The following is a 15,898-nucleotide window of genomic DNA, read 5'->3' on the forward strand; positions in this document are numbered from 1 at the left end:
AAAAATACCCTTAAGCAGCTGAAGAAAGTTCTCTTTATTTCTAATTTTTAATGAGTGTTTATTATTAATTGATATTGATTATTATGACCTTTATGAAATGTTTTTTCTGAATCTGTTGAGCTTTTTCTCCTCTTTTCTGTTAATATGGTGAATTATATTAATTGCTATTTACAAATTAAGCCAGCCATGCACTGGAATAAGCTCTGCTTGATCCTTTTCCTATGTGTCTGAACTTGGATTTGATGTGCTAATACTTTGTTTGGGATTTTTCATATTTATTCAGTAGTCCATTCTGTTTTCAGCCACAGTATTAGATTGCTTTTCTTTTCTTTTTGATTTTTTTCTTTTAAAGTATCTTCCAAATATTAAATCATTATGTTGTACACCTGAAACTAATATGATATGTCAATTATATCTCATTAAAAAAACAAAGGTAGCTTTCATCTTGATTTTTTCTTTTAATAGCATCCTGAAAATCTGTATCTCATCATTGACTGTCCAGTATTCTATTATAAGAGCTTACTATTGTTTATATTCTGTTTATTGTTTTATATGTATGTTATTTCCTTTTTTTTTGCTACTGTATAGAACATTGCCATAGATGTCATATTAGCTTATTTCCTTAGAATAAATTCCCTCAAAAGAAATGATAGAGACTAGAGGTATTCATATTCAAAATTATTTAAGAATCAAGATTTTGTGTGAGAGTGAAAAAAGATACAAATGTAAAACTCAAACAAATTAAATAAAAATCCAGAATCCTAAATCTGAATTAGAATATCAGCATGAACTCATGATGTGTTTTCTCTTAAAACATGTATTTTCTAGTTTGGGCTACTGAAAACGTTTAGCCAGGGTCTTCAGTCCCGTAGCAATGAGCCAGTGTGGTCTCTAATACAATTTTCCAGTGAAAGGAATCAGGGCTACTTAGGCAAATGGCAGATTCTAGCTCTGGGGCATGAAATATACAGGATGTGCCTGAAATGTCATGTCTTATCAGAATGCAAGGAAGTTAGTGAAAACTTCTGGGGTTCTATGGAAAGAACTCATGATCCATCTTGAAAGGGCCAAAGTGGGGCATTTGACCTGTAAAAACAGGAAAATATCTACAGTAGATTGAAGTGCATTAAATGTATTTAAAATCCATAAGTTTATACTAATATTAAAAGAAATAACTCATTGGTCAATCTTTGAGGTGCTGCAGGACCACCACATTATTCAAAAAACTGGTAAATGATGGGAAGAAATCCAGCCTTTCTCTCTGAATGTACTCAGGTGAACAATTACTTGATGAGGGAAATTCCTTTATAAAAGCATTCCAACTAATAAATAAAGAAGGGATGATTGGCTTGGGAAATCACCATTTTTCATTTCCTAATGAAATGGGGATCTAGGCAATGATCATCAACAACAGTCTGAAACGATCAGGAAAACGCTGATGAGGCACTTTATAATGGATGGATCAACCTCACCCTCTGGACATTAATACCACTATGAGACAAGCATTCATTATAGGCCTCCTGGTGTTGTGTACCTCCTATTGCATTTTACCGCATATGAAGTATTCCTCCCAAAAAACTGACCCTGAATCTGACTGAGTCTCCAGATTCCGCTTCCAGCTTACAGGAAGCACAGTAGACAGAATGGAACAAGTAAAAGACACACAAGAATGCCATCAGCACAGTCTGACTGTGGGAAGATCTGTAGGACAGGTGGCCGAGTTTCTTCCACACGTAAATTGTGACGGGAAAGAAGGGGAATGGGAATTTACAGATTCAAGGAGACTTCACAGACATGTAAGTCAGATGAGATTTGTGGACCTTGTTTGGGCCTGATTTCAACAAACTAACTGTTAAAAACAGCAGTATGAGACAATTGGGGAAATTCTAACACCTACTAGATGTTTGCTGATACTAAAGAATGACTGGTTTTTTTAGATATGGTAATACATAAAATACGTAAGTTCTTTTCCTTTCAAGATATCTACTAAGCCGGGCGCCTGGGTGGCTCAGTCGTTAGGCGTCTGCCTTCGGCTCGGGTCGTGATCCCGGGGTCCTGGGATCGAGCCCCGCATCGGGCTCCCTGCTCGGCGGGAAGCCCGCTTCTCCCTCTCCCACTCCCCCTGCTTGTGTTCCTGCTCTCGCTCTGTCAAATAAATAAATAAAATCTTTAAAAAAAAATCATGACCCCAAGATCAAGAGTTGCGTGCTCGGGCGCCTGGGTGGCCCAGTCGTTAAGCGTCTGCCTTCGGCTCGGGTCGTGATCCCAGGGTCCTGGGATCGAGCCCCGCATCGGGCTCCCTGCTCCGCGGGAAGCCCGCTTCTCCCTCTCCCACTCCCCCTGCTTGTGTTCCTGCTCTCGCTCTCTCTCTCTCTGTCAGATAAATAAATAAAAATCTTTAAAAAAAAAAAAGGTATCTACTAAGCCATTTATGGATGAAAATATATGTCTGAGGTTTTTTTCAAAATAATCCAGTGAGGGGGGAGAGTGGGTGGGAGAATAGTTGACATAAGGTTAGCCATGAGTTGATAATTATCGAAGCTGAGTGATGGGTGCGTGAGGTTTATTATACTATTCTCCCTGATTGATACATGTTTGAAATGTGTTATTATAAAGGGGAAAGTTACTTTGATAAGACTTTCAAAATGGCTTTTCAGATGCTGAAAAAATTTACATTCCCACCAACAATACATGAGAATGCCTATTTCCACTCACCCTTGCCACACTGAGTATTTGCATTCTTTTAAAACTTGGCCAATCTGGGGCGCCTGGGTGGCTCAGTTGGTTAAGCGACTGCCTTCGGCTCAGGTTATGATCCTGGAGTCCCTGGATCGAGTCCCTGGATCGAGTCCCGCATCGGGCTCCCTGCTCGGCGGGGAGTCTGCTTCTCCCTCTCCCGCTCCCCCCTCTTGTGCTCTCTCTCTCACTCTCTCTCTCAAATAAATAAATAAATAAATAAAATCTTTAAAAAAAAATAAAATAAAACTTGGCCAATGTGATAGGCAAAATGGCATTTTGTTGTTTTAATATTAAGGCATGGCTTTAATTAGAACTTTCGCCGCCGCTAGCACCTCAAAGAGCCCTTCATCTTCTTTAATCTTCAGAAACAATCTGCTCATTTCATGTTTTGTAGTCAGATAGCTCTATGAACCCTGGCATTACAAGGCAGTGTAACTATTGGCTTAGTATTACCTTACTGCTGTTTCCTTTCAACCAGCACGGTTTTTATTTTACGCTACAATAAATACCTCCGAGATTGTCAGTGTATTCTGTGACCTGGAAAAATTCTGGACAGAAAGTTAGAGTGAGAGTTCAACACAGATAATGGGTGTTTCTCCCCCCCCCCCCCCACCGCCCCCGGACCCCGCCCTTAGCTAAAAGGTTCCTATTTTCAATCGTTTATAGTGGTGGCAAAATGCATTTGAAGCCTTTTTCCTATATGCATCCCCTTGCTCTTAAGAAAGGCACTGGCAATCTCCAGCCCTAGAAGCACAGTCTCCCCTTTGTTTCTGAGAGTGAACATGTGTGACTCCCCACACACTGAGAAGGAAATATGCTACACTGATAATTGGTCTCAGTAGGAATCCAGAAGCATTCTGTTGTGTTTGCTGCTGTCCAATGTAGTTTCATATTTCACTTCTCAGATAAATTGTATCCTGCAATGCATTATGTAATTTCAGAAATAATTACAGAGAGTGATATTAAGTGGGAAGGAGAAAGTGTACCATAAGTTTAACAAATTCTTTTCCCTTTTGCCGTGTTTTATTGTGCATGACAAAGGGCACAGGATTAACATTTTTGTTGCCTCTTCACTTCCTCTTAGTGAAATTGGCACAGGTAGCTCACCTCCTTGCTGCCCGGCTGGTGCCTCAGGAGCAGTGTGGTTACCTTGTTGCTCTGGAATTCAAGGCGCGTGTGTGATGTTTACCCCCTCTGTGCCCTCCTTGAACAGACTTAACTCCATAGGGGCCGTTGCGATGCAGTGGAAAAGGCAGGGCAGAGTCAGAATTTGAATTTCATCTCTGTCACTTAGGAGCTGTGTGGCAATGTTACCTGGCCTCCAAGGAATTTCAGTACATGCCTCCCTCCCCAGAAATGTCAGTCGAACCGGAATTATTAATTAAACAAATGCGTGAGGCGTGCCCACTGTGTGTTAAGGTCCGTGCTACCTAGAAATACACAGTGGTTACCTAGACGTGATTATCATTAACCCCTTTATCCCTTTCTTTTTATTTATTTATTTATTTATATGAGAGAGAGAATGAGATAGAGAGCATGAGAGGGGGGAGGGTCAGAGAGAGAGGCAGACTCCCTGCTGAGCAGGGAGCCCGACATGGGACTCGATCCCCGGACTCCAGGATCATGACCTGAGCCGAAGGCAGTCGCTTAACCAACTGAGCCACCCAGGCGCCCCCCTTTATCCCTTTCTAATGGTAGCTCACGTGGTTCTGGTCTACACGCAACCTCTGCTTTAGCATCAGTTCTTCAAGATAACGCTGAAGTGTTTCAAGTCTTGTCTTTGCTACGGCCTTTTAGGAGAGCTCCAGCACGGGGAAGGAGGAGGTTGTTGGTACTGTTTCAACGTCAGCTTTCTCAGCAGCGGCGGGAAGCCAGCAGTAACCTTGTCTAACCGCAGTCTTTCTAGCAGCATCTGTTGGGAAAAAAAAATACATCACAGCCTCACTGGGATGACTCTGGATTACTGAGTTCATTCTTCTCGGTTGGCTCCGCAAAGTGATAAAGAATGTATGAGGAGTCGAGGTGGATATATATGCTTTAGTTTGTTCAGTGTGTGATAACATTCATCACGAACGCTGGCCTGAAATTTAAGTGGCTTAGAATGAAGGGGTGAGAACAGAACCGTGCTCTGAGACAGCAAGAATAGCTTAGTGGCAGGATCAGGTGGGGGTGCGGCAGGGGGGTGCGCGATGGCACCGGAGGTTTCATTGCCAGAACTCTCCTGCTCTTTTTCTTGTTGAGTCTCACTTCCGTGGGTATTTTATTCTGTTTTTGTTGATGCTGAAGCATCTCCCAGAATTTTGTCCTCTTATATCAAGCCTCTAAAAGGCCCTGAGCCAGAGACAGAATGTCACATAGGAGTCTGGCTCCGGGTTAAATGGATGCGTGTTTAAACACGCGCATGCTATTTTGAGGTAACTGGTTCTAGCCGCTCTCTGAGCATTTCCGATGTCGGGCAGTGGTCTTCAGCTGCCGGGCAGGTCAGATTCTGTAAACACACACAGTACTCTTTCTTCATGGAGTTTAAGAAGTTCTTAGAAGCACAATTGAAAAAGGGTTTTCTGTGAAAACAGAAGAGTTCTTTTACACGCCTGAAGGGATCGATGTCATTTCCTAAAGGGCCAAACATATTTCTACAAATGAATCTGCATTGAATCCCTGCCACGTGCTCAGCTGTCTTGTAAGTTTGTAGAGGATGTATGTGATATCTTGGTTCTTAAAGAACTTATGATAATAGTAAGCGATTCTTACTAATATTAAACACTTACTAAATGCCAGATACTCTACTACCGGCCTCACGTACATACCGTGTCACTTAATCCTCAGAGCAACTGATGTCGTACGTATTACTGTGTCCATTTTACAGATAAAGAAACTGAGATTCAGAGAAGTTTATTAACTTGCCAAGTGGTAGGGCCAGGATTTTGATCCAAGTCTGTTTGGCTTCAAAGCCCCTGGTCTACTTCCTTGAGGTGCAGTTGGCCAGGCAAGAAGGCTCACAGGAAAATGCATACTAATTGAAATCTAGATGGTGTTTGGCAACGGATACAAAGCTGTGAGGGATAGCTAATATGTGATATGTCAGAATCAAGATTCTAAAAGATCTTGGCAGATTGGAAGAACAGAACAAGTGGTAAAATGAAATATACTGGTGATAAATGCAAAATCCCCTCCCCTCCACACACACACACACACACATTCAAGTAAAAAATCAGCTGTTTAAGACATGCAGCAGAGTAAAATGGTTTAATAGCACGATGTGAGAGGAAAAACGACTCAGGGACTTTAGTTATTTGCCAGTTCAAACTGGATCAGCAGTAGAACAATGGCTGTCACAAATGCTAATGTAATCTGAAGCCATATTCATTAAAAAATATGGAATCCATTAAGGAATAAATGAAGACAACAGGATGATGAGGGATCTGGAAATTGGGCCATGTGAAAAATGATTGAACGAATTAGGGGTTTTGGTCTTGAAATATTTGGAGACTTTTGTGTCTTCACGGATTCTGTTTCCCTAGAGGGGCAAGGTGCAGGTCCTGCCCACTGCATGAAGATGCACATGGGGAGATCTTGACCCCACAGAACCGTCACTGAACGATCCCAAATGATTCAGGCTGTCTGGTGAGGTGATGAAATGTTGGAGCAGAGGCTGAATGATGTTGTGGAGCAGGATTCCGGACTCCAGATGCTACAGGGATCAGAGCATAGGAGAGTTAGGGAGGCCTAGAGTGGTCAGGGATGGTTCATGGAGAAACTGGAACACGACCAGGTTTGGAAGATTGGCGAGGAAAGAAGATTCTAGGTGAGGACAATAACATAGGAGAAGATAAAGAAAAATAGAGTAGGCATTTAAAAAACTTTATTTATTGAACAGGAAAGGGACATGGCTTCAGTATGATTTATGGTGCTAATTGGGCGGGAGAAATAAGATTGGATAAAGGAATCTGGGGTCCCATAGAACCCCGTGACACTTATTCGGGTAGGGAACTTTTTAAGGTGCCATTTATTTTTTGCTAGTATATTTGATATGGTAGGAGTAACCCAATATATGCTCCACACCTTGTCTTATTTGCAAAAGACTAACTTTAGCCTGAAACGAATAAGCATCTCTTTTACTTTACTTAAAAACCTTAGCCTCTCTGAAGTGTGTAAAAGGAGGGCTGTTAACCATGAATTTTACCAACTGGGTGTTGTACCACGTGTGTAGTTTTAAAAGTGAAGTAGTTAAAGATAGGTCAGATCATTACATACACTGTGTTGTGGTCACCCTGAAAAGGCAGGAGGGACCCCCCCCGACTCAAAATTGGGTTCAAATGTTGAGACACAATACTACACATGCACCAAGAGGGTATGGAAAGGTTTACTATGTATTTGAAGTCTCTGGGGAGACAGGGCATTCACCAAAGGAGGGAGCACCCTGGCTTTCTTATCAGCTTTCCCAGATGGGGGGCAGAAACAGCAAAAATGAAGGCAGATCCATTACAGCCTAGAGATGGAACTATTTCTTCTTCAGGGTCTTGAAGGAAGCTGATGTGAAGACTATCTCGCACCAAAACCTTGTATTGTGTGTGTGTGTGTATGTGTGTGTGTGTGTACCAGCTAAGTAAAAGCAAACGTGTGCTCACCTTATGGTTAAACCTTGTCCAGGCCTCGTTACCGGTGCATAACCAGGTATTACCTTCAATTGAGGGTGTGGATGGTTCAGACCCTTTGGCAACTCTGCAAAACCCTATGGGTAGACTGGAGGCCAAAGAGGAGGAGGATGAGGATGAGGATGAAGATACTGAGGAAGATGAGGAGGAAGATGGTGAAGACACAGACCTGGATGACTGGGAACCAGATCCCCCTCGGCCCTTCGACCCACATGACTTATGTAAGTACGAGCTGTTCCTTGTGAGTGTGTGTGAGCACGGGAACGCAGTTAACGTTTGCTGGGGGCTTCCTGTGTGCAGACCCAGCGCTCCCCGCTCTGCACGCACCATCTTGCTCAGTCCTCACAACAGCCTGTGAGGGAGGCACTGATGCTTTCTCGAGGGTTCTGATTTTACTGGTGGATGAACCAAAGGTCAGAAGAGGCTGAGCCGCCTGCTCCGTGTCACATGGGGGTGAGTGATGGCTCAGGCATGGAGCCTGTCTCTGACACCAGTGCTTGAGCTTGTCAAGCCACTGTGGGAAGTCGCTCTGGTCCTGGAATATTCCTGGAATATTCTGCCGTTTCAGCTTTAACAGGTTGGCTCAGCTGCCTTACCTCTCTCTTCATAGCAACCTTTTAAACATGCCTATTATGTTCCAGGCACCCGTGCTTTACATTTTCTTTTTTTTTTTTAAGATTTTTATTTATTTTTTTGACAGAAAGAGGGATGGCGAGAGCAGGAACACAAGCAGAGGGAGTGGGAGAGGGAGAATGAGGCTTCCTGCCGAGCAGGGAGCCCGATGTAGGGCTCGATCCCAGGACCCTGAGATCATGACCTGAGCCGAAGGCAGACGCTTAACGACTGAGCCACCTAGGCGCCCCTGCTTTACATTTTCTAAATTGTTTAATGCTTTCCATGGTCTTACGGGAGGGTTGGTAGTGTTCCGTTGTTTTGAGAGTCAGGGTTCAAACTGAGCTGGGTCTGGCTCCCGTGTGCACCTGGATAACTACAACACTTGCTGTCTCTCTGGACTGTCTGCTTTGGGAGAGGGTGGGAGGGTTCCTGCTTCCACCTACCAAATTATCGCTTCTTTCCATCGATTTTCATGCTTATATGGCAAAGTGCTTATCTCGTTTGTTTGAGTTACTGAGGCTGTTTGGAGCTTTGTGGTCTCACTATATCTCCCAGGACCTTCTGTGTGGTGATGGTGAAGCCTGTTTGCATGGGGCTGGCATTCATCTCCATGTGCAATAGAGAACTTGCTCATTTTATTTTTCCTTGAATTCATGAATTTTCATGGCAACTCCTTAGTCAAATACGCATACAGTGACTTTATCTTACAAATAGTAATACAAAGTACCTCTCCGTTATTGGAGAATTGTAGAAACTGGAAGTACCCATTTCCTAAGCCGGGTCATCACCCAGCTGGAGTTGGGTAAAATACAGTTGGCTAATTAAATGTGTTAAAGGTCATGAGTATGGTGCCTCTGGGGTCCAGGCACTTTTCTCTGTTTTGTGGCCATTTCCATCAAGTTCTGGCGGTTAGTTTACGGGATAGGTGCTGCTGGGAAAGAGGGAGTGAGTGTGGATGCTTAGTGCAAAGTAATGACTCCTGGAAGGAGCTGAAAATGGGTCCTGTCTGGGCTAAGCTCTATCATTCAAGACAATGAAGGATAGAATGCTAAATTCATTCATTTTAGCATTATCTTCACATGATATGCGTTGAAGTCTCAAGCCGCACAATGCTTTTTCTGTTTGAGTTAGACATGCCTCGACAATGAGGCTTCTATGACTTCTTTTGAAGAAACTGATTAAATGGTATTGTCAGAGTTTTTTAAAATAGCTTTACTGAGATATAATTTACGTACTCTAAAATTCAACTGTTTGTCTTACCAGATTTTGCAGCATTTATCCTAATAAGCTCTCTTTTTTCTTTTCAGACCTGTTATAATTGATTTGTAAATTTACTGGGCTACTATTTGACTTAATCTCCAGTAGAGAAATAAGTCACTGCCTGTGTATTATTTTTGGCAGGCACAAGCTAATTCTGCCTCATTTTAGAGGAAGAGGACAGGATTTTATTGGTCTATGAAAGCTAGCATATTACAACTGAATGAATAGTGTAATTGTAGGAGTTAACTGAATTTTGGAATTTGGGGATTTTTCAGGTTAGAACTTCGTACCTGAGATCAAGTGATGTTAAGGAATTTGACTTTAAGATTTTCTTTCTTTTGCAGGGTGTGAGGAGTGCAATAATGCACATTCTTCAGTGTGCCCAAAGCATGGCCCCTTGCATCCCATCCCTAACCGGCCTGTGCTCACTAGAGCGAGAGCGAGCCTCCCCCTGGTCCTCTACATCGACAGGTTCCTCGGAGGGGTGTTCTCCAAAAGGCGCATTCCTAAGCGCACCCAGTTTGGCCCTGTGGAGGGACCCCTCGTCAGGGAGTCTGAGCTGAAAGACTGTTATATTCATCTGAAGGTAACTTACGCTTTATCATAGTTCACTCTTGTTCTTAATAACTTTTAAAGGGGCGTGTGTTTTCCTACTGGTTCTCTTAATTCAATTCTATAACTGTTGTTTGCTAGTATTTTTCTTTCTCTGCTTTGTTTTATTTTTTATTTTTGTTTTTTCTGCTTAATTTGTTTTGAATGGAAACATTTTCTCTCTCACCAATAAATTGGAGATTGCAGTCTCAGTCCCCTAAGGCATTTTATGAGTAATTCTGAGAGGTGTTGTTCTTAGGGGCTGTATTAGTCTGCTAGAGCTGCTGTAACAAATACCACAGACTGGGGGAGCTTAAAGAACAGAAATTTATTTTCTCACAGCACCCGAGCTGGAAGGCCAACAAGGTGGCAGCAGGGTTGGTTTCCCCTGAGGCCTCTCTCCTCGGTTTGCAGACGGTCTCCTCTCTGGGTCCTCATGCCTTTACTCTATGTGTGCACATGTCCCTGTTGTCTCTCCCTGTGTCCTGATCTCCTTTTCTTGTAAGGACACCAGTCAGATTGGGTTAGGACCCATGCTGATGACTTAATCACCTCTTTTAACTTATTTACCACCTTAAAAGCTGTATCTCCAAATATAGTCACATACTGAGGGGTTAGGACTTTAACGTATGAATTTGGTGAGAGCACAACAGTCCATAATAGGGGCTTTGACAACTTTTTCTTTTCTTCTTCAAATGTAGACTCGTGTAATCTGCTAAGTACCAAAAAAGTTTTCAGGAAAACCCCTTTTCAGTTTTTGAAACAGGTCTGTTCTGTTGAATCTTTTGTTAAAGAATAGGTCACTGTATGTTAAAGTATATTTATACTGATCTCTCTTCTTTACATTTGATGCTTTTGCTTCTGTCCAACCCCTGTGCTGTCTGCTTCTTGGAAAGCTACCCTGGAGAACCAAGAAAGGGCAGTGGGAAGGGATACTATTTGGGGTGTGTTTTTTGAGAAGTCATTTGCTGTCATGGGGAGGTTTTCTTTGATGAATGCTCAAGATCTTCAAGAAAGATTATTACTTTGTACAGAGAAATACGTATCACAAGGCTACTCATTATTAATGAATACAGTTGAATCCCTGAAGTAAGCAACTTGTAAGGAACTAGAGAGTATTTTGCTTGTATTTCCTGGCTTATTTATAGTATTTTTTGATGTGTTGGTTAATGATGAAGCATCACCTGAAGCTGTACGATGAGATTGTTAACTTGAACATTTTGCCAGGTGATTCTGCTCCAAATGAGTCTTCAAAAAGTGGCCTTTTCCTTTTATGCTTGGCAAGACACAATTCCTGGATCTTTCTATATATAAAAGGAAGAATCAGGATATATGGTTAATTTCAGGAGTGGTATTTTGTATATTATTACATTAATGTATATCATATTAAAAGTTTTGTTTGTTTTTATTTTGTTTTTTGGTGTGGCTTTTTACTTTCTCTTTGGTTGTAGGTTTCCCTTGATAAAGGGGACAGAAAAGACCGAGATTTGCATGAAGACCTGTGGTTTGAATTATCTGATGAGACCCTTTGTAACTGGATGATGTTTGTACGTCCAGCCCAGAATCACCTGGAGCAGAACCTGGTGGCTTACCAATATGGCCACCATGTGTATTACACCACAATAAAGAACGTAGAACCCAAACAAGAACTGAAGGTACAGTGCTGGTTCAGTGGTACCTTTATTAGGAATAGTGACCATTAAATGCCTTTATGATTCTTTTTTTTCTCGGAAGGGGGGTTCTTACAAAAATGGTCCTTTCCTTATAATTCACTTACTTATTGAGTACCTGCTATGTACAGTACATTTACAATAATCCCATAAAAAAGCAATGAAAAGTACATGACTTTTGTGTCTGTCAAAGGCCTACACTAAGGCATTCAGCCCAAGGGTAAAGAAGTAGTGTTTAGGGAGCAGACTGGTATTTGTGATGGAGTGATTAAAGTTGGGGTCACTTAACACTATTTACACACTCTGGAGAAGAATTAGTTGGAAACAGGAGATCTTATAAAATGGAATTTAGATGGACCAGTTAGATTCCTTTACCTGAATGCTTCATTTTACCCTAAGAATTCTATGCACTGACTTCTGATTTTAGAAATACGTTCTTTGGAGATAACTCTGTAGGAATTTGTCTAAATATTAACTTTTTTTTTTTTATATGACAGAGAGAGACACAGCGAGAGAGGGAACACAAGCAGGGGGAGTGGAGGAGGGAGAAGCAGGCTTCCTGCAGAGCAGGGAGCCCGATGTGGGGCTCGATCCCAGGACCCTGGGATCATGACCTAAGCCCAAGGCAGACGCTTAACCATCTGAGGCACCCAGGCGCCCCTAAATATTAACTTTTGATGACAAAATTAAAATTCTGTTGTAATTCTAAGGGAAAATTCCTGATTAGATGAAAAAGAGATGAGAAATGATTTTATCAGTACATGAACACTGAATCGCACAATGCTGCAATGTGGTAAAAGTGACAAATAGATACCTCTCTGGGGGAGAACAAAGACCTAGACTTTGTTCAAAAGCTGTACAAAACCTGTGTCTTTGTAGAAGGAGATTCATATCTCACATCATCTATCCCAATAAATTCTTGATATCCAAGTGAATACTTCTTGGCTGTGGAGGGGAGATTATGTTCTCTCCTAAGGAGTAGATAGAACTGTAGAGGTAAAGACAGGCAGAAACAAATAAGAATATAATAGTTTAGTGTAATGAACAACCAAAACACTAGATGAAAGGAAGCAACAGAGTGGGAGAAATCTTTGTAATACATGTTAAAAGGTTTAAAAATAAAAACTGAGGGGCGCCTGGGTGGCTCAGTCGGTTAAGTGGCTGCCTTGGCTCAGGTCATGATCCCAGGGTCCTGGGATCAAGCCCCGCATCGGGCTCCATGCTCGGCGGGAAGCCTGCTTCTCCCTCTCCCACTCCCCCTTCTTGTGTTCCCTCTCTTGCTGTCTCTCTCTCTGTCAAATAATAAATACAATCTTTAAAAAAAAAAATTAATTAAAAAAATAAAAATAAAAACTGAGGGGCACCTGGGTGACTCAGTCAGTTGAGCCTCTGACTCTTGATTTCAGCTCGGATCATGATCTCTGGGTCCTGAGATCAAGCCCCATGTCAGGCTCTGTGCTCAGCACGGGGTCTGCTTGTCTCCCTCCCTCTGCTCCCCACCCCCCGGCTTGCTCTCTCTGTCTCTCAAATACATAAATAAAATCTTAAAAAAAAAAAGAATAAAAACTGAGATGGTTGGGTTGGGTGTCTGATTTTGGCTCAGGTTGTGATCTAGGGGTTGTAGGATCAAGCCTCATGTCTGGCTCTGCGCTCGGTGGGGAGTCTGCTTGAGATTCTCTCTCTCACTCTCCCTCTGCCCCTACCTCCTTCAAATAAGTAAATAAATCTTTAAAAAGAAAACAAGAATGAAAACTGAGAGAAAATAACCTCTAACCCCTCTGGTATCCTCATGGACACATGAATACTGGGAATAGACTTTATTTGGAGGAGAAATCAATAGTAAAGGTCAAAATTTTTTCCAATGTTAATAATTTTAAAACCCTTAAAACAACTATGAGGTACTGTTTTTGTTAATTTAAATTACCAAAAATAAATGGATGCAGTACAGTGAATGTGAGGGTTTAAAATATAGGGACATTTGTCACAGAATTGCAGTATTTTATAGAATATTTCTGGCAGTGTATAGTAAAAGTGTTCTTGGCTGAATAAACCTAATCCTTGAAAATTAGTCTGAGGAAATAATTATAAACAAAGATAAAGCTAGATACATTCTAATTTTGTAATGCTGTGTTTCGCCAATTCAAACACCAGTGACTTTAAGATGAACCATTATTTTATATGCCATTAAGAAAAAATATGCTGCTTGGGGCGCCTGGGTGGCTCAGTTGGTTAAGCGACTGCCTTCGGCTCAGGTCATGATCCTGGAGTCCCGGGATCGAGTCCCGCATCGGGCTCCCTGCTCAGCGGGGAGTCTGCCTCTCCCTCTGACTCTCCCCCTCTCATGCTCTCTCTCTATCACTATCTCTCTCAATAAATAAATAAAAATCTTAAAAAAAAAAAAAAGAAAAAATATGCTGCTATTTAGGCTAAGGTTATAGTGCTTATTTTTATCACCAAAAAGAGTAGTTTTCTACTAACTGCAGGAGCTGTGTTAGACTTATTTAGAGATAATTTTGAAATCCTATCACATTTCTGCATACTTAAAAAGGCACATACATATAAGCAAAATAAATTGGCTGACATATAAACTGCCTTGTGTACAGTCTAACTTTTTTTTAAAACTGAATCACTGTTTTACTTTGTCATTTGTGTTTTGTACATCTCTCGTCTTCTGTGCCATCAAGGTATTGATGATGCTGTATTATTTTTAAAATAAATGATCCACTGTTGCCTCTGGGGTATTTTTCCAAATGACTGATGGTGTTTCTGTACAAGTTTTGACCCTGTGTTTTCCCACTGACTGAACCCATATGTGTCTTTTTTTCTCAATTGAAACACATGTCTTTGGAAGTTAAGTGACTTTTGATTAAGTCAGTAGGAAGTTTCCTGACAATTTGATGTTTGATGTATTAACAGAGGTCCTACAAGGTGATCACACCAGCCTTGTATTCCCTAGATATATATATATATATTTTTAATTCTGAGGAAATGGCTTTTTTTTTTTTTTGGCCTTCTTTTGCGTTGCTCGTCAAGTGTTAACACGTCATGGAGTGCCAGAGCGACAGATAACTGAATGAGATGAGAACAGTGCAAAGAGCTTGGCTGGGTTTGTGCAGGAGCAATGAGCAGCAAGTAAAAGAAAGCCACATCACAAGAGTGATTGCAGAATGCCGTGGAGGTGGTTTTTGAGATGCTAAAATATGAAAAATATACATTTTGAAGTTGATGGACTAGGGTAGAATTTATAACAGCAAAATGATAAGCTATCTCAAAATCCAACTATAGGTCATGGTCAAGTAAATTACAGAACATAGACTCTGGCGTAGAATATTATTCCACACTTAAAAATGGAGTCTCCATATAAATATTTCCTTATAGTTAAAATAGTGTTCCATAACAATTATACATGATTAATTCATTTAGCGATGAACATATTGAACTCCTACTGTGTTTCAGACACTAGGAAAAGATAGACTGGTGTCGGTGTTCAGGGAGCTTGTACTCTAGAGGGGAAGTGGGCGGAAGGATGTAAGTAAGCAAATACAGTTGACGCTTGAACAAAACAGGGATTAGGGGCACCGACCCCTCGGGCAGTTGAAAATCTACATGTAACTTTTGACTCTTAAAAACTTAACTGTTAATAGCCTACCACTAATTGGAAGCCTTACCAATAACATAAACAGTTGATTAACACAGATTTTGTATGTTGTATGCATTATATACTGTATTCTTACAATAAAGTAAACCAGAATAAGGAAAATGTTATTAAGACAATCATAAGGAAGAGAAAGTGCGTTTATGGTACTGTACTAAAAAAAAATCTGCGTGTAAGCGGACCCCTGCAGTTCAAACCCCTGTTGTTCAAGGGTCAACTGTAATAACAAATAGTGGTTAAATGCTATGAAGGAAACAAATGGCGCAAAAAGAGCAGGTAGCAGGAAAGGGACCAGTTTACAAATGCTGGAGAGGGAAGGCTTTGCTGAGGAGACAATAATGAGGCTGGGGACTATGGAACGGGAAGGGAGGGACCAGCACTGTAGAAGGGTTCACGGAGGCAAAGGGGAAGAACCCAACACTCCCGATGGTAGACCAGCAAGGACGAAGGTTGGGGTGGGAAAGACCTTGGCTTGTTTGAGGAGCTGCAAGCAGGCTCTCTTGTTGAAAGGTGGTAAGGGAGAGTGATAAGAGCTGGAATAGATCATAGCGCCCTTTGGAGCCCATCATCGAGCATTGCAGGTTTTTTATGAGTGAGAAGCTGTTTAAGCATGAGAAGGATGAAATCTGATTGCGTTTTAAGATACCCTCTCTGTTCTTGTGTGAAGAATGGGTTGGCGGGAGCAAGAATGGAAAAGGGGAAGCTCACTAGAA

The 15,898-nt window shown here is 41.5% G+C and overlaps 1 protein-coding gene across 1 annotated transcript in view; it reads left to right on the top strand.

Moving 5' to 3' along the window:
• Nucleotides 1-15,898, top strand: part of PRDM10 (PR/SET domain 10) — a 59,311-nt gene that overhangs the window by 9,865 nt on the left and 33,548 nt on the right. The window contains exons 4-6 of the mRNA XM_044919784.1: nucleotides 7,390-7,615; nucleotides 9,614-9,855; nucleotides 11,312-11,515. Coding sequence (XP_044775719.1) covers nucleotides 7,390-7,615; nucleotides 9,614-9,855; nucleotides 11,312-11,515 — 672 coding nt within the window. The remainder of the gene's footprint in view (nucleotides 1-7,389; nucleotides 7,616-9,613; nucleotides 9,856-11,311; nucleotides 11,516-15,898) is intronic.

Source organism: Neomonachus schauinslandi, chromosome 11 (assembly GCF_002201575.2).
Source record: "Neomonachus schauinslandi chromosome 11, ASM220157v2, whole genome shotgun sequence".
Taxonomy (NCBI): domain Eukaryota; kingdom Metazoa; phylum Chordata; class Mammalia; order Carnivora; family Phocidae; genus Neomonachus; species Neomonachus schauinslandi.